This window comes from Austrofundulus limnaeus, unplaced genomic scaffold (genome assembly GCF_001266775.1).
Source record: "Austrofundulus limnaeus strain Quisiro unplaced genomic scaffold, Austrofundulus_limnaeus-1.0 Scaffold501, whole genome shotgun sequence".
NCBI classification, from domain to species: domain Eukaryota; kingdom Metazoa; phylum Chordata; class Actinopteri; order Cyprinodontiformes; family Rivulidae; genus Austrofundulus; species Austrofundulus limnaeus.
In genome coordinates this window covers 138,455-166,052 of record NW_013952903.1, presented here as the reverse complement: position 1 = coordinate 166,052, position 27,598 = coordinate 138,455, and the positions used below count along the sequence as shown (strand labels likewise).

General features: G+C 44.8%; 1 protein-coding gene across 1 annotated transcript in view; it reads left to right on the top strand.

The window, feature by feature from the left end:
• The window catches only part of ttn.2 (titin, tandem duplicate 2), a gene marked incomplete at its 5' end in the record, with an annotated part of 153,022 nt that overhangs the window by 97,072 nt on the left and 28,352 nt on the right, over positions 1-27,598 (top strand). Inside the window, 23 exon segments of the mRNA XM_014025811.1 lie at positions 278-542; positions 771-1,097; positions 1,328-1,612; positions 1,734-2,033; positions 2,395-2,697; positions 2,819-3,094; positions 3,197-3,496; positions 3,592-3,894; positions 3,987-4,286; positions 4,371-4,658; positions 4,749-5,051; positions 5,145-5,447; positions 5,535-5,840; positions 6,109-6,396; positions 6,705-6,995; positions 7,294-7,581; positions 7,685-8,272; positions 8,445-8,549; positions 8,625-8,822; positions 8,898-9,194; positions 9,352-9,939; positions 10,094-10,396; positions 10,493-27,586. Coding sequence (XP_013881265.1) covers positions 278-542; positions 771-1,097; positions 1,328-1,612; positions 1,734-2,033; positions 2,395-2,697; positions 2,819-3,094; positions 3,197-3,496; positions 3,592-3,894; positions 3,987-4,286; positions 4,371-4,658; positions 4,749-5,051; positions 5,145-5,447; positions 5,535-5,840; positions 6,109-6,396; positions 6,705-6,995; positions 7,294-7,581; positions 7,685-8,272; positions 8,445-8,549; positions 8,625-8,822; positions 8,898-9,194; positions 9,352-9,939; positions 10,094-10,396; positions 10,493-27,586 — 23,899 coding nt within the window.

The window sequence follows — 27,598 nt, the reverse complement described above, 5'->3', positions numbered from 1 at the left end:
GAAGGTCTCCATTGTGTGTGTATGTAAAAAGCTCTCACGAATCTTGGCTAAGGTTTGATCTGATGACATGCGGAGAATGCCTAAAAGACATGAGAGCTCGATTTTGGGGTTCTTGTTCTTTAAGTTTGACTGTCTGAGAACCACGCAACTTCAATAAACTCCCTCATGCTGGCCATCAACCATCTTCTGTGTGTCAGTGATCTAAGCAAAATCAAATCAGTTTTAGCTGTAAAAACATGGTCACCTGTCACTCACAATCATTGCTTTTATGACACAGGTGAGCAAAGACGAGATGACTGTCGTCTGGGCTCCACCAGAGAACGATGGAGGGAAGTCCATCACCGGCTACATCCTGGAGAGGAAAGAGAAGCGGGCAGTGCGGTGGGTGGCGTGTACAAAGAGCCCCATTTCTGAGAGACGCATGAAAGTCACTAACCTGATCCCCAACCACGAGTACCAGTTCAGAGTGAAAGCTGAAAACGAGGTGGGCTTGGGAGAGCCAAGCAAACCCTGCAGACCTGTGGCAGCCAAAGATCCTATCGGTAGGTTTTTACAGCTCGGGTCAAAACTCACTTCATTTTTTACATCTTATTTGTTCTGGGGATAAAAACAGGATTATCAATCAAACAGTCAGTCTGTAACCTGACCAGTTTAAAGTTAAACACAAACAAAGAAAGAAGGTTCAGTTGTTTAATAAGAAGTTTCCAAACTTTTCCATTTTCGTTTGGATTGTTCATTAAAAGGTTTTTGTGTTTTGTCTTTTCCTTCAGAGCCCCCTGGTCCACCTGCAGGCCTGAAGGTGGGAGACAGCACCAAGACCTCAATAACCCTGAGCTGGTCCAAACCTGTGTACGATGGTGGCGCTCCCATCATCAACTACAGCCTGGACATGAGGCTGAAGAGTGAGGCGGACCCTGAGAAACCTTCTGAGGGCTGGAAGAGGATCGATACTCGTGGTCCACTGGTGATCACAGAGTTCACTATTGGTCAGCTGGATGAGAAGCAGGAGTACGAGTTTAAGGTTTCTGCCCAGAACCAGGTGGGCTGGGGCCGCCACGCCTACCTGAAGGAAGCTGTGTCTCCCAGGGAGATTCTGGGTAAAAATAGCTTAAATCCAACAATAAATCTGTTTAAAATAACTGAATTCTGATTTAACATCACTGTTTCCTGGGTTTTGTTTTTCCATACAAATGTTTTTGCAATCTATCAATCTTTATTTTATTTTTTATTTTAGATAGTGTTTGCTATTGTTAGCTAATTTTTAATTGTTAAAAAAATCTCTAGTTCTTTGAAAAAACTATTGATTGTTTTGTTTCCATGGCAACAGAGGCTCCAGAAATTGAGTTGGATGCCAGTCTGAGGAAAGGCCTGGCTGTCAGAGCCGGCTGTCCAATCAGGCTGTTTGCTGTAATCAGAGGAAGGCCGGCCCCCAAGGTCACCTGGAAACGCATGGGTGTGGACAACGTGGTGCGCAGAGGACACGTGGACCAGGTGGACACCATGTCCTTCCTAGTCATCCCTGAGAGCACAAGAGAGGATTCTGGGAAATACTCACTGACTCTGTCCAATTCAGCCGGAGAGAAAGCCGTGTTTGTTCGTGTCAAAGTCCTCGGTAAGAGTGGGAAACATAATCAATCAAAACTTGTATAGCACATTTATACTTTTTTATACTGAAGCTCTTATAGGAATGTCAGGACACTTTGTCATCTGAATGTTCCTTTAACTCTGTGCAGACACTCCTGGTCCGGTCGGAGGCCTGGATGCAACCAATGTCACAAAGACCACCGCTCAGATCTCATGGTTGCCTCCAGAAAATGACGGAGGTAGCCCCATAATCAATTACATTGTGGAGAAACGGGAAGTGGACAGGAAGACATGGACCAAATGCATAGAAGACTTAAAGAAAACTAGCTTCAAGGTGACCAACCTGGCACCTGGCATTGAGTACTACTTCAGAGTCATAGCCTGCAACAAATATGGACCTGGAGTTCCTCAGGATTCTCCCAGATCCTACCTGGCTGTGGACCCTCTTAGTGAGTATCATCACAGGCATGTCCTTACATTCCGAGGCTGTATCACTATTCCCAACGTTACCCCTAAGCCCCAGCCCTTAATCTGAAGTCATGTGTCTAAAATATTTAATGACAAAACAACCTAATGTACGAGTAGTTGTTCCAGAATTGTTTTAAATAAACAGATGAAACATCAAGTTTATTTGTTGATACAACTCTTTTAGATTTATGTTTGCCCATTAATAATCTGTTTAAAGGGTCAGATAGACATGTCTCTTTATCCTCCCAATACTTTACAAAAAGAATGAAACAATGATTGACTTGTGGATGCATACACGTGTTCTGTTAACTGTCACTAATCATTATTGTGTTTTTCGTCCAGGTGAGCCAGATCCACCAAAGAAGATGGATGTGCTGGAGATCACCAAGAACAGCGCCACCCTGGGCTGGCTGAAGCCCCTCAGAGATGGAGGGGCCAAGATCAATGGCTATGTGGTGGATTACCAGGAGGAAGGTGCACCGGAGGACAAGTGGACCCCTTACTCCGTGGTCAAAGACCTGACCATTGTGGTGGTGGGTCTGAAGGAAGGGAAGAAGTACCGGTTTAGAGTTGCAGCCAGGAACTCTGTGGGAGTCAGCTTGGCTCGAGAGGTAGAAGGAGTGTTTGAGGTCAAGGAGCAGCTAAGTAAGTAGAGCAAACTAATCCCAACTTTGTAAAATTATGTAAACGCTAACACAATGTTGAAGACACAACTAAAAGCTACAGTTCTCTTTAACACTGACCTAATGTTTGATCTTCTTCTCAGTGGCTCCAAAAATCATAATGCCTGACATTGTGACAGCCAGAGCTGGAACCAAGATGGTGATTGAGGCTATTGTTGCGGGTAAACCTGCTCCTGTCTGCAAGTGGAAGCAGGGCAATGAGGATGTGCTGACCTCTGACCGTCTGTCACTCGTAAAGACTCTGACAACCACCACACTCATCATTAAGAACGTGAACAGGAAGGACAGTGGCTACTACAGCCTGTCTGCTGAGAATAGTACCGGCAAAGTCAACCAGATCCTCAGGGTCATCATAATGGGTCAGTCACAGCTCTGTCTGAGAACAGAGTTATTACATTTTATATGAACAATGAGTGAATTGGTACCATTCTGTCATTAATGATTTGTCCTTTGTGCCACAGACAAGCCTGGACCTCCAGAAGCTCCATTAGAGATCACTGAGTTAGACATTGATGCCTGCACACTGCTCTGGAACACCCCCCAGGAGGATGGCGGCAGCAACATCACCAACTACATCGTAGAGAAGTGTGACGTCAGCCAGGGTGACTGGGTCACGGTGTCCACTTCCTGCACCAAGACCAGCTTCAGAATGTCCAAACTTACTCCTGGAAAAGAGTACTGGTTCAGGGTCCGTGCTGAGAATAGGTTTGGCATCTCAGAGCCCATCAACTCTGAGAAAATGATCGCCAAATATCCATTTGGTGAGTTTTTCCATGACAAGATTCATTACTGGTTATTATCTTCACATCTAAGGCATTATGTGGTAATGTTTTTGTTTTCTTTTGTTACCTTAAAGATCCTCCGAGTGAGCCCAGAAGCCTGCAGATCAATAAGATCAACAAGGACTTTGTGATCCTGTCCTGGGAGCGTCCCAGCAGTGATGGTGGCAGCCCCATCACTGGGTACTGTATTGAGAAGAAGGAGAGGAACAGCCTTCTGTGGGTGAAGGCTAATGAAGCTGTGGTCAAAGCAACCCAGTACACCTGCATGGGCCTGATCGAAGGTCTGGAGTACACCTTCAGGGTGTCTGCATTCAACCAAGCAGGACAGGGAAAACCATGCAAACAGACAGACTTTATCACCGCCAGGACCGCTGTTGGTAAGAAAAAGTCCAGGAACTGCATTTTTTTGGTCCAATTAAACTATCAAATATAAATCATTGTCTCTACAACCCTTCCTGTCTTCATGCAGACCCACCAGGAAAACCAGAGGCTATGGACGTGGCTAAGAACTCTGTTTCATTGGTGTGGAGCCGTCCCAAACATGATGGTGGCAGCAAGCTGATTGGTTACTACATGGAATACGCCAAGGTCCCAGAAGAGAAGTGGACTCGCTGCAATGCCAACTGCATGAACATCCAGAATGAAAACTATGTGGTTCATGGACTGGAGGAGGGTCAGAAGTACCAGTTCAGGGTTATTGCCAAGACTGCCATCAACGTCAGCCTTCCTTCTGAGCTGTCAGACCCCATCACTGTCATAGCAGAGAATGGTATAACTGCGCAGAGGAAAGGAGTATGTGGATTAAATCTGTGACAAATCTTGCTAACAAGTCTTACCTCTATCTCTCTTGCAGTTCCTCCTCGTGTAGAACTCGGCATCAACATGAAAAACCTTATCGTGGTAAAGGCTGGAGAGAACATCTTCTTAGATGCAGAGGTGTTTGGTAAGCCACTGCCCAAGGTGAGCTGGAAGAAAGACGGTGCACCTCTAGTCCTGGCTGAGGGAATGAAGGCAACTCAGAAGAAACATGTTCATCTGCTGGAGCTCTACTCCGTCACCAGAAAGGAGTCTGGAGACTACACCATCACTGCTGAAAACCCCAATGGCTCCAAATATGCTACCATAAAGGTCAAGGTACTCGGTAAGTTTGATTCTATATTCCTTTAAGTATTCAAGTATTTCTGTTATGTCTTCAGACTTTGAGGACAACCCTCTGTGTTTTCCTYTGCAGACAAACCTGGACCACCAGCCTCTGTGAAAATCTCTAAAGTGTTTGCTGACCATGTCAAGATGCGATGGGAGCCTCCGCTGGCAGATGGAGGATCTGAAATTACAAACTACATTATTGAAAAGCGTGAAACCAGCAGGGCCAACTGGGCTCTGGTGACCTCCAACATCCATGGCCACATCACTGACTGTTCAGTGGAGAAACTCATCGAAGGTCATGAATACCAGTTCAGAGTCAGTGCTGAGAACCAGTATGGTGTAGGAGACCCCACCATGACGGATGCTGTCACCGTCAAGAATCCATATGGTAAGAAAACTAAAATGTATGTGAAGAGTTCTTGTAAGTGTTGTTAGCTGAGTCAGTGAAATGATGGGAGACTGATCTTTTCTCTTCCACCAGATGTTCCTGGACCATGTGAGCCTCCCGTCATCACCAACATTACCAAAGACTCCATGACAGTCAGCTGGAAAGCTCCGGCCAATGATGGCAAAGCTCCCATCCTGGGCTACATGGTGGAGAAACGTGAAGCCACCGAGCTGACCTGGGCAAAGGTCAACCGCCGACCAGTCATCGACAGAACCATCAAGGCCGCTCAGCTGACCGAGGGCTCTGAATACGAGTTCAGAATCATCGCCTTGAACAAGGCTGGTCTGGGCAAACCCAGTGATCCATCCAAYGCTGTTCTGGCTGTTGACCCTGTCTGTGAGTATCTGCTGAATAAAAACAAAAACTTATTTTAATTTATCCTGATACTTTTCTGATTTATACCACTTACCTATATTTCTTCAGATCCTCCTGGTCCACCTGCATTTCCCAAGGTAGTGGACTCAACCAAGAACTCAGTGAGTCTCAGCTGGACCAAACCAGCATATGATGGTGGTTGTGAGATCATTGGATATCTGGTGGAGTACAAGCGAGCTGATTCAGAGGGCTGGACTAACTGCAATGTCCCAAAGAAACTCCAGGCCACTAAGTTTGTGTTAACTGGGCTGATGGAAAACATCGAGTACCAGTTCAGAGTCACTGCCCTCAACAAGATCGGTTACAGTGAACCCAGTGAGGTTCCTGGAAACCACATGGCCAAGGACATCCTGAGTATGTTCATTGCATCACTGTTTTTAGATAAATACTTTCTACATTGTGGGTCCTGATTATACACTTGCTCTTTCTTTTAACTTTCTTCACCAAGCTAACTAGTAAACTCTGGAACATAGCATGGGAATCACATAATGGACAGGCTACATAAGTTTACAGATTGTATGAACTCACTTTCTTACAGAGAGACAGAAAACAGTGCACCAGAATAACTCAGAATAGATCAAACTTTTTTTAAATAACAACTGATTATTTAATCAATCTACAGTTGCCCCTGAAGCTGAACTGGATGCTGACCTGAGAAAGGCTCTRGTTCTGCGAGCCGGTGTCACCATGAGGCTCTACGTCCCACTGAGAGGACGACCCGCACCTAAAGTGACGTGGACGAAGGTGGACGCCAACCTGAAGGAAAGGCAGGGCATTCTGATCAAGACATCGGACTGGGACACCCTACTGATGGTCGAGGACGTAAACAGATACGATGCTGGCAAATATGTCCTTTCCTTGGAGAACAGCAGCGGATCCAAGAGCTACACCATCATAGTGAAGGTCCTTGGTAAGGATCTGTATTTAATCTCATGAAATACACAGCAAGTACAGGGAGAAAAAGAGTCAGATAAGTTGTTAGGTTTGTAGTTTTATTTCTATAACATTAATGTTAGAAACAATCTACGACTCCAAAAGCACCAGAGAGCAGCAATAAAATGTTAAATGTAATCTTTTTGTTTGAAAAAAGGTAAATAAAGAAAGAATGTTTGTTGAAGGAAATCTGTGGTGTACTGTATATTTAGGATCATATACAGTATCTGAAAGGAAAACTGACTTATGAAACATAACTGAATTATACTTTTCTACCTCATTCAGATTCACCTGGACCACCTTTAAACCTGATTGTGAAGGAGACCTCCAGAACCCATGCCTGCATCACTTGGGATGCACCTCTAATTGATGGCGGCAGCCCTGTGAAAAGCTATATTGTAGAGAAACGTTTGGCTGAGAGAAAGGCATGGACCTGTGTGTCAGCGGAGTGCCACAAGCCTTCATTCAGGATCACTAACCTGGAGCCAGGACAAGCCTACTGTTTCAGAGTGCTGGCTGAGAACGCCTATGGCATCGGAGAGGGCTGCGAGACTCAGGGCAGCGTCCGGGCATCAGGTACCCTGATGTAGATTCTGGTCCCCAGAACATCACAATCCTAATTGGTTCAATAAAAAGGCAGCTGGATTTCTTCTCTAGTTTCAAGAAATGAGAAAAAGTCCAGTTTACTTATATTTTAATGATTGTTTGTGTTGCAGAAAATATCTCTCTACACATCAGAAATGTGTTTTTAAAAGTCTACAGTTGATTTGTTTATAAATTACAGCATTTTTATAAATGAAAACCAAAGCTAGACACAAGCAGGAAAACCCTCTAATACATGCTCTGCCTCAACTCATCTCACCTTGTTTTTCAGAACAACCTGGTCCAGTGATGGACTTTAAAGCCCAGAAGACTACCAAGAATTCCATCACTCTGGGATGGAAGAAGCCCATCAGTGATGGGGGAAGTTATGTTACTTCGTACATACTGGAGCAGAGCGAAGGTGAGGAAAAGTGGATCCAGATTATGAAGGGCAAGAACATGACCCACACCATCAGTGAGCTGACAGAGGGCAAGGCATATCTATTCAAAGTCAAGGCTCTCAACGAGTCTGGAGAGGGACCACCAACTGAGCTCACTGTTGTCGCCAAGGACCAGTTTGGTAAGAAGTCAGACAGTCATACATGCTGTGAAATAAACTCACTTGTTTTCCTGAATAGTAGCATATATAATATAGTTTCAATCTTGGTTYCTGTATATTTCAGTGCTGCCTGACTGCAACTTGAGCAGCCTKCAGGACGGTTGCTGCGTGGTGAAGGAAGGCACCACCACACGTATCAACATTCCCCTCATTGGAGTGCCCTGCCCTGTTGCCACCTGGAAGAAGGGTGACATGGGGCTTGGCGATACTGGCCATATCTGCATCGAGGCTTCACCGGGTGTCACCACCCTGTTGATCAGAGACTGTCAGAGAGGAGATGCYGACACTTTCACTATCAATGTTAGAAACAGTGCTGGCTCCAAAGATTGCAAGTTCCAGCTGAAGGTGGTCGGAAAGCCCGGCATCTGCACCGCGCCCATCAAGTTTGATGAAATTACCGCTGATGGCATTACCCTGGAATGGGCACCACCTGCAGACGATGGTGGTGCTGAGGTGTCCAATTACATTGTTGAGAAGAGGAGGACTACAGACAACAAGTGGGCCACAGTGGCTTCAGCCATCCAGAAGACCACCATGAGGGTGATCAGACTCCACGAAGGAATAGAATACATCTTTAGAGTTTGTGCAGAGAATAAGTACGGGATTGGAGAGTTTCTGAGGTCTGACCCAGTCATTGCCCAGCATCCATTCAGTGAGTACTTCTCTGGTTTCTTATAACAGATTTTAAAAGTATTTTGTTTATCTGTTGTTAATTACTTTGCTTTGCTTAGACGAGTATTTATTTTGCTGTTACACAAGCCAGATGACCATCCAACTATACACCTGTATAACAACATCCCACTTTCTACCTGTCTTTCCTCTAGATGTACCTGAGGCGCCTGCTCCACCTGAGATTGTGAGCATCCGCCATGAGTCAGCCATTCTGACATGGGCTGATCCATTTGACAATGGCGGCTCTCCAATTACTGGTAAATGACTATGGTTGATTTCAGTGARTAGGAAGCATGAGAAAACTGTGATCATCATCTTTTTTTTCCTTTTAGGATATCATATTGAGTTTAAGGAGAGGAACAGCCTGATGTGGAAACGGGCCAGTAAGACTCCTCTCAGAGTAAAGGAATGCAGAGTCACAGGTCTAATAGAAGGACTAGAGTATGAGTTTAGGGTGATGGCCATAAATACGGCTGGCCTTGGAAAGGCAAGTAAGGTCACAGAAGCAGTGGTTGCCCTTGATCCTGTTGGTGAGTTCATCTATAATAAACCTCCCATTTCATTGCAATATATGCCTGTATTAATAAATATCTKCTCTTTGTCAGATCCACCTGGCAAACCTGAAGTGATAAATGTGACCAGGAACACAGTCACTTTGATTTGGACTGCTCCCAAATATGATGGTGGCTATAAGCTGACTGGCTACATGGTGGAGAAGCTACAGGCTGGTGGCAAGGCCTGGATGAAAGCCAATCATGTCAACATCCAGAGCTGTGCCTTCACTGTCCCCGACCTGACAGAGGGATCTCAGTATCAGTTCAGAATCAGAGCCAGAAATGCTGCAGGTGCTATCAGCATTCCCTCAGAATCCACTGAGTCCTTGACCTGCAAGGATGAGTACGGTACGCTGGCCGGTGATTTAGCCTGAGTAATTTAATTAAAACATGTAGGAAACTATGAGTTCTGAAAAACTGATATTTTAGGTTTTAAAAGTATCTGACTTTTAACACTATTAGTGAATTACTGAGGAGTGTTCATATGACTTTGTTCTCTTTACAGAAGCCCCATCTATAACTCTTGACCAAGAAATGAAGGAGGGTGTATCAGTCAGGGCAGGAGACACAATTGTGATCTCAGCCTCTAAGATTGTGGGTAAACCTCCACCAACTGCTGTCTGGTCCAAAGGAGGCCGTGAGATCAAGAACTCTGACATTGTCACTATCACCAGCACCCCTACCTCTTCCACTCTGGCTATTAAGTATGCAAGTAGGAAGAACACAGGAGATTACACCATCACCGCTAGTAACCCTTTCGGTATTAAAGAAGAACATATTAAAGTGAAAGTCCTAGACATCCCTGGACCTCCAGGTCCCATTGAAGTCAGTAGTATTTCAGCTGAAAAGTGTACTCTGACTTGGCTTCCACCAGAGGAGGATGGAGGATGCTCAATCAAGTCTTACATTCTAGAGAAGAGAGAAACTAGCCGCCTGCAGTGGACCAAACTAGCTGAAAATATCATGGACTGCAGACATGTAGCACACAAACTGATCAAAGGCAACGAGTACATCTTCAGAGTGTCTGCTGTAAACCAGTATGGCACAGGAGACTCTAGCCAGTCTGGTCCAGTCAAAATGGAAGACAGTTTCCGTAAGTTTACATACTCGTTTCTTTCTTTCTTTTAAGCAAAATAAATGGTATGAAAATGTTGAAAATACAATTTTCCACTTTGCCATATTTGTAGAATTTYATTTTTACTTTGTGAGCTGCAAAAATTATTTTTTTCCTATTTTTGTTTTCCCAGGTCCCCCGGGGCCACCTTCAGCCCCAGAGATTGATAATGTCAGTAGGAATGCTGTCACCATTTCATGGAAGAGACCAGTACAGGATGGAGGAAGTGACATTAGAGGTTACAGTGTAGAGAGAAAAGAAAGGAGAGGAATGAGATGGGTGAGAGCCTGTAAGAGGACAGTTCCTGACCTGCGATTTAAGGTGCAAGGTCTAACTGAGGGAGTAGAGTATGAGTTTAGAGTCACAGCTGAGAATAAGGCTGGATTTGGAGAGCCAAGTGAGCCATCACGCCCTGTGTTGACTAAGGATATTGTTTGTAAGTAAATAAATTTTTAAGATAGAAAAATCTAAAAGAGTTACCTTTTAAAACTTTATCCTCTTATAAATGTATGTACTCTTATTTGTGTTTTAGATCCACCTGGTCCTCCATCCAATCCCAGAATTGCAGAGACCACTAAAACCACAGCAACCTTTGCTTGGGGCCGACCTCACTATGATGGTGGTCTTGAAGTGGAAGGATACATCGTTGAGTATAAAAAGGAAGGACATGATGACTGGGAGACAGAGACACAGTACCCAGTGAAAATTACTGAATATGTTATTGGTAAACTCCAAAAAGGAGGTAAATACCACTTCAGAGTTAGTGCTGTGAACTCTGAGGGAGTAGGTGAGCCTGCAGAGGTCGAAAAAGTTACTGAACTGGTGGACCAAGAATCACTGCCAGACTTTGAACTGGATGCTGAACTCAGGAAAACTTTGGTGGTCAGGTGCCGTGCTTCGATTCGTATATTTGTTCCCATCAGGGGTCGCCCTGTTCCTGAAGTCACTTGGAGCAAAGAGAATACCAACTTAAAAACACGTGCACACATAGACACAACAGAGTCCTACACTCTGCTTGTTATTCCTGACTGCACTAGATATGATGCTGGAAAGTATCAGCTCTGTCTAGAGAATGTCGCTGGTAAAAAGACTGGCTTTGTTAATGTGAAAGTTCTGGACACTCCAGGACCACCAGTAAACCTCAAACCAAGGGAGATCACAAAGAACAGCATAACACTCCAGTGGGAAATTCCCATAATTGATGGAGGTTCCAAGATTCATAACTACATTATTGAAAGAAGAGATGCGACCAAGAAGGCCTACACAGTGCTGAGCACCACATGGCAAAAGTGCTCCTTTAAATTCCAAGACCTTGAGGAAGGGGCTTATTACTACTTCCGTGTGTCTGCTGAAAATGATCTAGGTGTGGGTGAGCCTGCTGAAACCCCTGAGCCAATCAGGGTGTCTCAGGCCCCCTCTGCACCAGAGAACTTGTATGTCACTGATGTGACTTCTGAGAGTGCTAGTCTTGCGTGGACTAAACCCCTGCATGATGGTGGTAGCTTGATTACTGGATATGTCATTGAAGCTCAGAGGAAGGACACTGATCAGTGGGTCCACATGACCACCATCAAGGCTCTAGATTACACTGTTACAGATCTGGTTGAGGGTGCTGAATACACTTTCCGTATAATGGCTGTGAATGCATCAGGCAGAAGTGATCCCCGTGAAAGCAGACCTGCAATAATCAAAGAGCACACCTTTGCTCCATCGTTTGACCTGAGAGGRGTCTACCAGAAGACTGTGATTGTCAAAGCAGGGGATCGTGTGAAGGTAGAGATTCCAGTGCTGGGAAAACCCAGGCCTGTGGTGTCCTGGAAAAAGGGAGACTTTGTGTTCAAGGAGACACAAAGAATGAACATTGAAACAACATTAACATCAACTATCCTCAATATCAATGAGACCAGAAGGACTGATGGAGGCCAGTACTCCATGACAGGAAAGAACATGCTTGGTACAGTGACAGAGACAATCACCCTCCTGGTCCATGATATTCCAGGTCCTCCCAGCGGTCCTATTAAACTGGATGAGGTCTCATGTGATTATGTCATTCTCTCCTGGGAAGCTCCAGAGAATGATGGAGGTGTTCCTATCAACAACTACATTGTTGAGATGCGGGAGACTACTGGCACTTCATGGGTGGAGTTGGCGGCAACCGTTATCCGCACTACATTCAAAGCAGCCAGACTCACTACTGGTACTCAGTATCAGTTCCGTGTCAAGGCTCAAAACAGGTATGGCATTGGACCTTGCATTCTCTCTGAGCCAGTGTTGGCTGCCTATCCATTTGATGTGCCAAGCCAGCCTGGCATTCCAGTGGTAACATCGTTTAACAAGGATTCTATGAATCTTAGTTGGAATGAGCCAGGCTCTGATGGAGGCAGTCCTATTCTAGGCTATCACGTGGACAGGAAAGAGAAGAATAGCATTCTGTGGCAGAGGATCAACAAAGCTCTCGTCATTGGAAACATGTTCAAATCAACAGGCCTTGTTGACGGCATTGCATATGAACATCGTGTTATTGCAGAAAACATGGCTGGTCTCAGCAAACCTAGCAAACCTTCTGARGCTATGTATGCTTTGGACCCAGTCGAAGTGCCAGGTAGACCTGTGGCACTGAATGTTACCAGACATGAAGTGACTCTGTCGTGGACCAAACCAGAAGGTGATGGTGGATTCTCCATTACTGGATACACAGTGGAGAGGAGAGAGATGCCCAATGGGCGCTGGCTCAAAGCAAACTTCAACAACATTCTAGAAACCATCTATACAGTTAGTGGTCTGACTGAAGATGCAATCTATGAATTCCGAGTGTTTGCTCGAAATTCAGCTGGTGCTGTCAGTGCTCCATCTCAGCCATCTGAGGCAATAACATGCAGAGATGACATTCAAGAGCCCAGGCTTGATGTGGATATATCATATAGTAGCATTGTTGTGGTCATGGCAGGAGAGCCATTTAAGCTGGAAGCCAGTGTGACTGGCAGGCCATTACCTTCTTTAGTATGGACCAAGGAAGGAAAAGAGCTGGAGGATACAGGCAAAATAGAAATAAAGACAACTGACTTTCATACAACACTAATCAACAAGGATTCACTCAGGAGGGATGGTGGTGCTTTCACCCTGACTGCCAGCAATCCTGGTGGCTTTGCCAAATTCACATTCAATGTTAAAGTTCTCGACAGACCTGGACCACCAGATTCCCTAAGTGTTACAGATGTCACTGCAGAGAAATGTGTGCTTAACTGGCTGCATCCAACACATGATGGTGGTGCCAAGATTGAGTACTTCATCATCCAGAGGCGTGAGACCAGTAGGCTGGCATGGACAAATGTGGCAACAGACCTTCAAGCAAACAGGTTTAAAGTCACCAAGCTTCTTAAGGGCAATGAGTACATTTTCAGGGTCATGGCTGTTAACAAGTATGGTGTGGGTGAACCTCTAGAGTCTGAACCAATCATTTGTGCAAACCCATATGGTCCTAGTGATCCACCAACTCAGCCAGAAGTCACCACAATTACCAAAGACTCTATGGTTGTCTGCTGGGAGCGTCCTGAACATGATGGAGGCAGCAGAATCAACACATACATAATAGAAAGACGGGATAAGACTGGCCTACGCTGGGTGAAATGCAACAAGAGAACTGTAACTGACTTGCGATTCAAGGTCTCTGGTCTTACACTAGGACATGAATATGAATTCAGAGTTTTTGCTGAAAATAATGCTGGTCTAAGCCAGCCAAGTCCTTCCAGTCCATACTACAAAGCAGTAGACACCATCTTCCAGCCTGGACCTCCAGGAAATCCAAGACTTTTGGACACAACAAAATCTTCTATTACTGTTGCCTGGAACAAACCTGTTTATGATGGTGGTTCTGAAATAACTGGTTACATTGTGGAAACCTGCCTGCCTGAAGAGGATGAGTGGACAATCCATACTCCTAAGAAGGGATGGACAGCCACTTCCTTCACCATCACTAATTTGAAGGAAAACCAGGAGTATAAAATCAATATCTGTGCCACTAATAGTGAAGGAGTAGGAGAGCCTGCTGCTGTTCCTGGAACCCCTAAGGCTGAAGACAGACTGCTTCCTCCAGAAATTGAACTTGGAGCAGAACTGCGCAAAGTAGTCTGCATCAGAGCCTGCAGTACACTTAGATTATTTGTCCCCATCAAGGGCAGACCAGCACCTGAAGTAAAATGGTCAAGAGAGCATGGAGAATCTTTAGACAGAGCCAACATTGAAATCACTTCATCATTCACAACTCTTCAGATAGATAATGTTGACAGATTTGATGGAGGTAAATACTTGGTGACAGTAGAAAATGCATCAGGAAGTAAGACAGCCTTTGTTAATGTCCGAGTACTAGATACTCCTGGAGCACCCCAGAATCTGATTGTTAAAGAGGTCACTAGAAACTCTGTTTCCCTGGTTTGGGATGCACCTCTCATAGATGGGGGCTCCAGAATCCGCAGCTACATTGTTGAGAAACGTGAGTCAACCAGGAAAGCCTACTCAACTGTTTGTGCCAGTTGCCATAAGTCTAGTTGGAAGGTTGGAGACCTGGAAGAAGGAAAATTATACTTCTTTAGAATCCTGGCTGAAAATGAGTTTGGTATTGGTCTTCCAGTAGAGACTCTTGAACCAATTAAAGCATCAGAGAAGCCTCTACCACCAGGCAAAGTATCCCTCCGTGAAGTAACCGGCAATAGTGTCACACTAACTTGGGAAAAACCAGACCATGATGGTGGAAGCAGAATAACAGGCTACAATGTTGAGATGCAGAGAAAAGGAAGTGAGAAATGGTCTCAAGTCATGGTGGTAAAAACCAATGAAGCTCAGGTTACTGGACTTACACAGGGAGAGGAGTACATGTTCCGTATTTCAGCCACCAATGAGAAGGGTGTTAGTGATCCACGTCCTCTCAGTGTGCCTGTAGTGGCTAAAGATCTGATAATTCCACCAACATTCAAGTTGATTTTCAGTACATTTAGTGCAATGGCAGGAGATGACCTTAAGATTGATGTTCCATATGTTGCCTGCCCCAAGGCTACAGCAACTTGGCTGAAAGATGGTGCTGTTCTCAAGGAGACAATCAGGGTTAATGCTGAAGCCACAGACAATAATCTTCGTCTTGTCATTAAGGAGGCTTGCAGAGATGATGTAGGCACATATACTATAAAACTTATCAACACAGCTGGAGAGGCAACAGCAGATATCAGTGTTATTGTCTTAGATAAACCTGGTCCTCCAACTGGCCCAATCAAGTTGGATGAAGTCACTGCTGACAGTGTGGTCTTGTCATGGAATCCACCACTGTATGAAGGTGGTTGTGCAATCAATAACTACATTGTAGAGAAGAGAGACACGTCAACTACAAACTGGCAGATTGTGTCTGCTACAGTGGCCAGAACGACTATCAAGGCAGCCCGTTTGAAGACTGGATTAGAGTACCAATTTAGAGTTGCTGCAGAAAATAGATATGGCAAGTCTTCATTCCTGCTCTCTGAAAACATTGTTGCTCAGTATCCTTTTGAGGTGCCCAGTTCACCACGTTCTGTTGTGGTTCAGTCAGTTACCAAGGAGAGCATGGTTGTAGTATGGGAGAARCCTAGCAATGATGGTGGAAGCAAAATTCTGGGCTACCATTTAGAACTTAAAGAGAAAAACAGTATTCTGTGGGTGAAACAGAACAAACAACTCATCCCAGAGACCAGATTCAAGGTTGTTGGTCTAGAGGAGGGTATTGAATATGAGTTTAGAGTCTATTCTGAAAATATTGTTGGCCTTAGCAAAGCCAGCAAAGTGAGTGAAATACAAGTGGCAAGGGATCCTTGTGACAGACCAGGAAAACCAGAAGCTGTCATTGTAACAAGAAGCCATGTGACACTGAGATGGACCAAACCTGAGTATGATGCCGGTATCAAGATCACAGGTTATGTGGTTGAGAAAAAAGAGGGAGGTGGCCGTTGGATGAAGGCCAGTTTTGCCAATGTTATTGACACTGAATTTGTTGTCACGGGACTCACTGAAGATCAGACTTATGAATTCCGTGTCATTGCCAGAAATGCAGCTGGTGTTTTCAGTCAACCATCTGATTCTACTGGAACCATCACTGCTAAGGATGAGGTTGATCCTCCGAGAGTTGACTTGGAGACTAAGTACTCCCAGGTTGTGGTTGTAAATGCTGGAGAGACATTTAGACTTGAAGCAGGAATTTATGGTAAACCTGTACCCACTGTACACTGGCTGAAAGAGGGCAAAGAGATTTCAGAAGCAGCTCGTTTAGAGATTCACAATACAGACTTTACAGCTTGTATAATTGTTAAGGAAGCCATTCGTGTTGATGGAGGTCAGTACACCTTGTTGGTAAAGAATGTTGGAGGAGAGAAAACTGTTAACATTAATGTCAAGGTCTTGGACAGACCAGGTCCACCTGAGGGCCCTATCTCTATCTATGGGGTCACCAATGAGAAATGCTCAATTTCATGGAAACCTCCCTTGCAAGATGGAGGTAGTGATGTTTCCCATTACATTGTTGAGAGGAGAGAAACCAGCAGACTTGTGTGGACTGTAGTTGAACAAAAAGTTCAGACTCTGAATCTGAAAATTACCAAACTTCTTCCTGGTAATGAGTACATATTCAGAGTAATCCCAGTCAATAAATATGGTGTTGGTGAACCTTTGGAATCTGAACCAATGATAGCTAAAAACCCATTTGTTGCTCCAAGCCCACCAACAGAAGTAGAAGTCTCCACAATTACTAAGGACTCCATGGTGGTGACTTGGGAAAGACCTGTTAATGATGGTGGTAATCCCATCCAAGGTTATGTTGTTGAGAAACGTGACAAGGATGGTGTGAGATGGACTAGATGCAACAAGCGCAATGTAACCGAGCTACGCTTTAGAGTGACAGGACTCATTGAAAATCATAGCTATGAATTCAGAGTTTCTGCTGAGAACGCTGCAGGAGTTGGCACACCAAGCACACCAACAGTGTACTACAAAGCACTGGATCCTATTTTCGAACCAGGCCCACCAAACAACCCTAGGGTGGTAGACACCTCTAGGTCCACCGTGTCACTTAYGTGGGGCAAGCCCATTTATGATGGCGGCTGTGAAATTAAGGCTTACATTGTTGAAGCATGTGATGTAGCAGCTGATGAGTGGTTTATGTGCACTCCACCCACTGGAATAATAGATACTAAATTCACAGTGAAAAAGCTCCTGGAGAAGCATGAATACCAGTTCAGAGTTTGTGCAATCAACAAAGTTGGTATTGGTGAACATGCTGATGTGCCTGGAAAAATTCTCCTGGAGGAGAAGCTTGAGGCTCCGGACCTTGACTTAGATGCTGACATGAGAAAAACTATCAACATCAGAGCAGCAGGCACTTTAAGGCTGTTTGTACCTTTAAGAGGTCGTCCAACTCCTGAGGTKAAATGGGGCAAGGCTGATGGAGAGATTAAGGAAACTGCTTTAATTGATAATACAGGAAGCTATGCTTCACTTGTCATTGAGAATGTTGACAGATTTGACAGTGGCAAATACACCTTAACTGCAGAAAATGCTAGTGGAGCTAAATCAGCTTTCATCAGCGTTAGAGTCCTGGATTCCCCTAGTCCACCCACTAACTTAACAGTTAAAGAGATCACAAGAAACTCTGTCTCGCTTTCATGGGAGCCTCCACTTTTGGATGGTGGCTCAAAGATTAAGCATTACATTGTTGAAAAACGTGAAAGCACCAGAAAAGTGTACACTACCATTACCACCTGCAACAAGATGTCATGGAAAGTTGAGTCTCTTCCAGAGGGTGGAATCTTCTTCTTCAGAGTCCTAGCTGAGAATGAATATGGTGTGGGTCTGCAAGCTAAAACTATTGAGCCAATTAAAATATCAGAGAAGCCTCAGCCACCTGGTAAGGTTAGTGTTGTTGATGTCACTAACAGCACCGTTACTCTAACTTGGGAGAAATCTCAATATGATGGTGGCAGTAGAATCAGTCATTATGAAGTTGAAATTGCTCCTAAGGGTAGTGAGACCTGGTCTTTGTGTGCTAGTGTGAAAGGTGTGGAGACAGTAGTAAGTAACCTTCTCAAAGGAGAGGAATATCAGTTCAGGGTTATTGCTGTTAATGAAAAGGGTAAAAGTGACCCGAGACAACTTGTCCAATCAGTTGTAGCAAAGGATCTTGTCATTGAACCTTCTGTTAGACCCAAAGTGAGTTCCTACAGTGTTCAGGTGGGGTATGATCTTAAGATAGAGGTTCCAATTGCTGGTCATCCAAAACCAACCATTACCTGGACCAAGGATGGAGTGGCCCTTAAGCAGACCACCAGAGTCAATGTCACTGATTCAGCACATCAGACAACTCTAACCATTAAAGATGCTACTAGAGAGGATGGCGGTATGTACACCATCAATATTGCCAATTCCCTGGGTTCCAAGGATGCCACTATTGAGGTGATCACTCTGGATAAACCAGGCCCACCAACAGGCCCTGTCAAGATTGAAGATATCAGTGCTGAGAGTATGACTCTTAGCTGGGAAGCACCCACATATACAGGTGGCTGTCCAATCTCTAACTATGTAGTGGAGAAGCGAGACACAACTACAACTAACTGGGTTGTTGTATCTGCCACTGTGGCCAGAACCACATTAAAAGTAACCAATCTGAAGACAGGCGCTGAATACCAATTCAGAATCTTTGCTGAGAATAGATATGGAAAGAGTTATGCAATTGATTCACAGCCTGTTGTGGCACAGTATCCATTCCAGGAACCTGGTCCTCCAGGGACACCATTTGTGTCCTCCTACACTAAAGATTATATGGTGGTTGAGTGGCATAAACCTCCATCTGATGGAGGCAGTGCCATTTTGGGCTATCATTTAGAGAGGAAAGAGAAGAATAGTATACTGTGGACCAAGATCAACAAAATGCTCATCCAAGACTGCAAATTCAAGTCCACTCCACTGGAGGAAGGCATTGAGTATGAGTACAGAGTATATGCTGAAAACATAGTTGGTATTGGAAAATGCAGCAAARTTTCTGAAGTTTATGTTGCCCGTGACCCATGTGATCCACCTGGCCGTCCTGAGGCTGTGATTGTGACTAGGCACTCAGTGAAGCTGAGGTGGTCACCTCCACAATATGATGGTGGAAGCCTTGTAACTGGCTATGTAGTAGAGAAGCGTGACCTTCCAGAGGGCAAATGGATGAAGGCAAGCTTTGCAAACGTTATTGAACAAGAATTTACAGTTACTGGACTTACAGAGGACAGTAAATACGATTTCAGAGTGATTGCAAGGAATGCAGCTGGTGCTGTCAGTAAGCCTTCTGAGTCAACAGGATCCATAACAGCCAAGGATGAAGTTGAGCCACCTAAGTGTGAAACTGATCCTATGTACAATCAGACCATTGTTATTAATGCTGGAGAAACATTCAATCTGGAAGCCAGTGTGGAAGGAAAACCAATCCCAACAGCTCAGTGGTTTAAGGGAAGTGTTGAAGTTGAAAACTCTGCAAGAATTGAAATTAAAAACTTAGATTTTAAAGCTTTACTTGTTGTGAAAGATGCCATCAGAGTGGATGGTGGACAGTACACTCTGGTTCTGACCAATGTTGCTGGAACGAAGACGGTCCCATTTAGTGTGAAAGTTCTGGATAGACCAGGCCCATCAGAGGGACCACTTACAATCACCAATGTTACTGAGGAGAAATGTTCACTGTCATGGCTACCACCTAGGCATGATGGAGGTGCTAGCATTTCTCACTATATAATTCAAAAGAGAGAAACCAGTCGCTTGGCATGGACTGTGGTCTCCAGTGATTGTGGAGCTACAATGTTCAAGGTTACGAAACTACTGAAAGGCAATGAGTACATATTCAGAGTTTTGGCTGTCAACAAATATGGAGTGGGTGAACCTCTTGAATCAGAACCAGTTATCATGAGAAATCCATTTGTTCCTCCTGGCTCACCTCATGAACTTGAGATCACTAACATTACCAGGGATTCCATGACTGTCTGTTGGAACCGCCCTAAAACCACAGGAGGAAGTGATATTGGTGGGTACATTGTTGAAAAGAGGGACAGAGCTGGAGTGAGATGGACCAAATGCAATAAACGCAGAGTGACTGACTTGCGTTTTAGAGTAACAGGACTCACTGAGGGCCATGATTATGAGTTCAGGGTATCTGCTGAGAATGCAGCTGGAGTAGGTCAGCCAAGCCCACCTACACCCTACCTCAAAGCCTGTGATCCCACCTTTGAACCAGGCTGTCCTACCAATGCCCATGTGGTTGACACTACAAAAGACTCCATCAGTCTAGCTTGGCATAGGCCTATATATGATGGTGGTTGTGMGATTCAAGGATATGCTGTGGAAATTACCAAGGCTGATGAGGAGGAATGGACTATATGCACACCACCTACTGGTGTAAACAATACTAAGTTCACCATCAAACGTTTGACAGAACATCAGGAATACAAAGTGCGTATTTGTGCAATCAATAAGGAAGGTGTTGGTGAACCCACAGAAATACAGGGAGTTGTGATACCCATGGATAAAGTTGACCCACCAGAAGTGATCCTGAACTCTGAGCTCAGGAAGGGACTAGTTGTTCGTGCAGGAGGCTCAATGAGAATCTGCATTCCTTTCAAGGGTCGTCCTGTTCCTGAAGTAAGCTGGGCTAAGGAGGATGGTGTGCTGCCCACTAAAGTTCAGATTGAGACGAGTGATGATTACACACAGCTTTCCATTGACATATGTGACAAATATGATGCAGGAAAATACATCCTCAACTTAGAAAATAGTGCTGGCAGCAAATCAGCTTTTGTCTCTGTTAAGGTTCTGGACACTCCAGGTGCTCCTTTAAATCTAACAGTGAAAGACATAAAGAGGGAGAGTGTCACACTGACCTGGGAACCTCCTATTATTGATGGTGGATCAAGAATAAAGAATTATCTGGTTGAAAAGCGTGAGTCCACAAGGAACGTGTATTCTAATGTAGACAACAAATGCACAAAGACAAGCTACCGTGTCACTGGGCTCACAGAGGGAACAATCTACTATTTCAGAATCTTGGCTGAAAATGAATTTGGTGTTGGACAGGCAATTGAGACAGAAGAATCAGTCAAAACATCTGAGCCACCTCTGCCTGTGGGTAAGGTTAATCTGACTGAAGTCACTAAAACTACTGCTTCACTCTCCTGGGAGAAACCTGTCCATGATGGAGGCAGCAGGATCATTGGCTACAACATTGAGATGCAGCCTGTGGGCTCAGAAGAATGGGTTGTAGCTACAACAACCAAAACTTGTGAGGGCACCGTCACAGGCCTCAGTGCAGGACATGAGTACTTGTTTAGAGTGTCAGCTTTCAATGAGAAAGGCAAGAGTGACCCCAGACCTCTGGCTTCACCAGTTACTGCTAAAGATATAACGGTTGAGCCTAAATTTAAGATCAAATTCACTACTTACAGTTTACAGCAAGGTGAAGATCTAAAAGTTGAGATTCCGGTATTGGGTCGCCCAATTCCCAAGGTTGAATGGAAAAAGGAGGGACAAGCTCTAAAGGAGACAACAAGACTAAATGTATCCAGCACACCATCGTCCACTAAGCTGGTCATTAAGGATGCAAATAAAGATGATTCTGGTAAATACACAATCACAGCCACAAGCAGCATTGGAACAACTACAGAAGAGATTACTGTCATTGTTCTTGACAAGCCAGGACCGCCCACAGGGCCTGTGAAAATTGATGAGGTGAGCTCTAATTATGTTACTCTCTCCTGGGAGCCACCGGAGTACACTGGAGGCTGTCAGATTAACAACTACATTGTAGAGAAGAGAGATACGACCACCACAGCATGGCAGATTGTGTCAGCTACAATTGCCAGGACAACCATCAAAGTCACCAATTTGAAAACTGGTGTTGAATATCAGTTCAGAGTTTCAGCTGAGAATAGATATGGAAAGAGTTCTGCTATTGTCTCTCCTGCTGTTGTTGCCAAGTATCCATTTAGTGAGCCTGCTGCCCCAGGAACACCAATTACAACAGCTGCAACCAAGGATAGCATGGTTGTTGAATGGAAACCCCCCACCAACAATGGAGGCAGTCCAATTATTGGGTATCATCTGGAGAGAAAGGAAAAGAATAGCCTTTTGTGGACAAAACTCAACAAACTTCTGATTCCAGAGACACGATTCAAAACTACAGACTTGGAAGAAGGTATTGAATATGAATTTAGAGTTTATGCTGAGAACATTGCTGGTATTAGCCCAGCTAGCAAGGTCTCTGAGAGCACAGTAGCTAGAGACCCATGTGACCCACCAGGCACTCCTGAGGCCATTGAAATCACCAGAAACCACGTTACACTTCAGTGGACCAGACCTCAGTACGATGGAGGCAGTGCTATCACTGGCTATGTAATTGAAAGGAGAAAACACCCAGATACTCGTTGGATGAAGGCCAGCTTTACCAACATTATCGATACTCAGTTCACAATCACTGGTCTCACAGAAGACTGTGTTTATGAATATAGAATCATTGCCAAAAATTCTGCTGGCATTTCAAGTCRCCCATCGGGGAGCACAGGAGAAATTACAGCCAAAGATGCAATTGAAGCTCCAGATGCTGCTTTGGATTCTAAATTCAAAGATCTGACAGTCGTTCATGCTGGTGAGTCATTTGTCATTGATGCTGACTACACTGGAAAACCTCTGCCTGAGATCACATGGCTGAAGGATGGAAAAGAAATTGACAAAACCACACCAAGAATGGAAATAAAGACCACACTTACCCGTACCACCCTGACTGTTAAGGACTGTATCAGAGTGGATGGTGGTCACTTTGTCCTCAAACTTGTGAATGTGGGTGGAATCAAAATGATTCCTGTTAATGTCAAGGTTCTGGATAGACCTGGTCCACCAGATGGACCATTAGAAGTCAAAGGAGTTACAGCTGAAAAATGTTATCTGCATTGGAGCCACCCTACTCATGATGGTGGTGCTGGAATTTCTCACTATATCATTGAGAAGAGGGAGACAAGTCGTTTGTCTTGGACTGTGGTTGAGCCCAAGATTCAGGCTATCAGTTACAAAGTTACAAAACTACTCCCTGGAAATGAGTACATCTTCAGAGTCACTGCTGTGAATAAATATGGTGTTGGTGAGCCTTTAGAATCAGAGCCTGTAATTGCTCGTAATCCCTTCACCACTCCCAGTGCCCCCTCCACTCCCGAGGCTAGTGCTATTACTAGGGATTCTATGGTGCTTACCTGGGAGAGGCCTGAGAATAATGGAGGAGCTGAGATTGAAGGATATGTACTTGAAAAACGTGATAAGGATGGTGTCAGATGGACCAAGTGCAACAAGAAGAGGCTGACTGACCTGAGATTCAGGTGCTCTGGTCTCACAGAAGGCCACTGGTATGAATTCAGGGTGTCAGCTGAAAATGCTGCTGGTGTTGGAAAGCCTAGCACACCAACACAGTACGTCAAGGCATGTGATGCTATTTACCCACCAGGTCCTCCAAATAACCCCAAAGTTACAGATCATTCAAGCACCACAGTCTCTCTTACCTGGTCCAGGCCTATCTATGATGGTGGGGCAAAGATTACTGGATATGTCGTTGAAAAGAAGGAAGCAGGAGATGATGAATGGTTTGTCTGCACACCACATACTGGTGTCCAAGAAACTCACTATACTGTAAAGACACTAAAAGAAAATGCAGAGTACAACTTCCGTATCTGTGCCGTTAACTGTGAAGGTGTAGGGGATCAYGTGGACCTACCTGTGTCTGTGATTGCTGCAGAGAAATTCGAGGCTCCTGAAATTGAACTAGATGCTGACTTAAGAAAGATGGTCAATGTTCGTGCCACTGCCACGCTGCGTCTTTTTGTGACGATCAGAGGAAAGCCTGAGCCTGAGGTCAAATGGTCAAAGGCTGATGGCCCTCTGAATGAACGTGCACAGATTGAAGTCACAAGCTCTTACACAATGCTGGTGATTGAAAACGTTGACAGATTTGACACTGGCAAATACACACTGACCCTTGAAAACCTTAGTGGCTCTAAATCAGCCTTTATCAATGTCCGAGTTCTGGACTCCCCCAGTGCACCTACTAACCTACAGGTTAAGGACGTAAAAACACGTTCCGTATCTCTTTCCTGGGAGCCGCCTCTTATTGATGGTGGGGCTAAGATATCTCATTATATTGTGGAGAAGAGAGAGCAAAAAAGAATGGCATTCACTAGTGTTAGCACCAACTGTGTGAGGAACTCCTTCCTTGTTTCAGACCTGCAAGAGGGAGGAAGATACTTTTTCCGTGTGCTGGCTGTGAATGAGCTAGGAGTAGGTCTACCTGCTTTCACAGATCAAGTCAAGGTATCACAGGTTCCTTTGCCTCCTGGTAAGATTGTTGTAGTTGATGTGACCCGTCATACTGTCACTCTTTCATGGGAGAAACCTGATCATGATGGAGGCAGCAAAATCACGGCTTATATTGTGGAGATGCAGCCCAAAGGAGATGATAAATGGACAGTGTGCAGTGAAGCCAAAGCACTGGAAGCTACCATTGATGGGCTCACTACTGGTGAGGAATACTCCTTCAGAGTGATTGCTGTGAATGATAAGGGTAGGAGTGATGCCAAACCTTTGGCTACCCCCGTTGTAGTAAAAGACATCACAGGGGAGCCCATAATCAACCTGCTGTTCAACACATACAGTGTAAAAGCAGGAGACGACTTGAAGATTGATGTTCCCTTCAGAGGACGGCCTCAACCTGAGGTGTCCTGGAAAAAGGATGGTCAAATGCTAAAGCAGACAACCAGGGTAAATGTTGTGAATTCCAACACCTCATCTAAGATTGTCATCAAGGATTCTACCAAAGAGGATGTTGGAAAATATGAGATTACACTGACTAATTCAGTTGGCACCAAGACAGCTGAAATCTCAGTTATCATCCTGGACAAACCTGGGCCACCCAGCAGCATTAGGGTAGATGAGGTCAGCGCTGACTTTGTCTCTCTGTCCTGGGATCCTCCAACTTATGATGGTGGATGCCAGATTAACAACTATGTTGTGGAGAAAAGAGACACTACCTCTACCACATGGCAAATTGTCTCAGCCACAGTTGCAAGGACATCAATAAAGGTTTCACGACTCAACCAGGGCACAGAATACCAGTTCCGCATTGCAGCTGAGAATCGTTATGGCAAGAGTTCTGCTACAGACTCTGCTCCAGTTATTGCCCAGTATCCATTTGAACCTCCTGGCCCACCAACCAACCTTCATGTTGCCCATGCCACCAAGACTGGTATGTTGGTATTATGGGGCAGACCTTCCAGTGATGGTGGAAGCCCTGTTATTGGTTATCACATTGAATGCAAAGAACAAAGCAGCATTTTGTGGACCAAAGTCAACAGAGGATTGCTGGCTGAAAACCAGTTCAAGATGACCGGCATTGAGGAAGGGCTGTTGTATCAGTTTAGAGTCTATGCTGAAAATATAGCTGGCATTGGTCCATGCAGTAAATCCAGTGATCCTGTTGCAGCTAGGGATCCTTGTGAATCTCCACATAACCTAACAGTCACAAACATCACCAGAAACTCAGTYTCCCTCTTCTGGAATGCACCTGAATATGATGGTGGAGTGAAAATTACTGGATATATTGTAGAGCGCAAAGAACTTCCCAAAGGTCGCTGGCTGAAATGCAACTTCACCAATGTGCAGGACACCTACTTTGATGTTACAGGTCTCACAGAAGATGTCCAGTATGACTTCCATGTTATTGCAAAGAACTCAGCAGAGATGCTGAGTGCTCCTTCAGAGAGCACAGGTCCCGTTACTGTGAAAGATGATGTAGACCCCCCAACCATTATCATGGAGGATAAATTTAGACAGTTGGTTGTCATTAAAGCTGGGGAGATAATTAAGATAGATGCTGAAATCACAGGACGTCCACTTCCTGTGCTTTCCTGGTCTAAGGAYGGAAAGGAGATTGAGGCCAAGGCCAGGTGTGAAATCACCTCCACCAAYTTTACAACCACCCTCATTGTCAGAGATGCTATAAGAAAGGACTCTGGCCAGTATGTCCTGACTCTKCACAATGTAGCTGGTACAAGGTCTGTGGCTGTCAACTGTAAGGTTCTAGACAGGCCTGGACCCGCCTCAGGACCTCTGGCAGTTTCTGGCATTACAGCAGAGAAATGCACTCTAACATGGGGACCTCCTCAAGAGAATGGTGGTGCTGAAATCATGCATTACATTGTGGAGAAACGGGAGACAAGTCGCCTTGCCTGGACCCTGGTCTATGGTGATATGAAGGCAACTACTTGCAAAGTTACTAAGCTGCTCAAAGGAAATGAGTATATCTTCAGAGTCAGGGGAGTAAACAAATATGGAGATGGAGAAGCACTGGAAAGTGAGGCAACAAAGGCAATGGATCCATTCACTGTGCCTGCAGCCCCCACCAATGTCGAGGTCACATCAATTACTAGTGAGGCAATGACAATCTGCTGGGAAAGACCAGTTTCTGATGGTGGCAGTAGTATCTCTGGCTATGTAATTGAGAAGCGGGAGAAGACTGGCCTCCGTTGGTGCCGTGTCAACAAAAAACCTGTGTATGACCTCAGAGTCAAAGCCTCCAACCTCCGTGATGGCTGTGAATATGAATACAGAGTGTTTGCAGAGAATTCTGCTGGCCTCAGTGCTCCCAGCATCCCTTGTCCACTTACTAAGGCTGAAGACCCACAGTTCCTGCCTTCACCTCCTCCTAAACCTAAAATTATTGACTCTACGAAGACTACAGCGACACTGACTTGGAGTAAGCCACTATTTGATGGTGGAGCACCTGTGACTGGTTACAGAGTAGAATACAGACAGACATCAGATGATGAATGGATTATTGGAGTCCATAACACCAAAAACACAGAGTTTACTGTGGTGGGACTAACCCCTGGGGTTGAATATGTGTTTGTTGTCAAGTCARTCAACAAAATAGGAGTCAGTGAGCCTAGTCCTGAGTCTGACAAACAAATTGCCAAAGAAAGAGAGGAAGAACCAGCCTTTGAGATCAGCAATGAGATGAGAAAAACTCTTATTGTGAAAGATGGAAGCTCATTTACAATGACAGTACCTTTCAGAGGAAAACCCATTCCTACTGTTTCATGGACTAAACCAGACATCGATCTCAGAGTGCGTGCTGTCATTGACACCACAGACACATTCACATCAATCACCTTAGAAAAAGCAACTCGCAACGACTCTGGAAAGTACACCGTCACCTTATCCAATGTTGCCGGGACCTCCTCATTGACACTCAGTGTTAGAGTCCTCGACTCACCTGGACCTCCTGCTCATGTAGAGGTCAAGGACGTGACCAAGACCTCTGCCACTGTAACTTGGGACATGCCTGAGAATGAGGGAGGAGGACCAGTCAAGAACTACCTTATTGATTATCGTGAAGCCAGCAAAAAAGGTTGGACTAGGTTGACTGACACATGCCACAGACTGACATATAAAGTGACAAACCTGAAAGAGGGAGAAGTTTACTATTTCAGAGTGACTGGCGCGAATGACTACGGTGTTGGTATTCCTGCTGAGACCAAAGAGGGAACCAAGATAACAGGTATCAAAATTT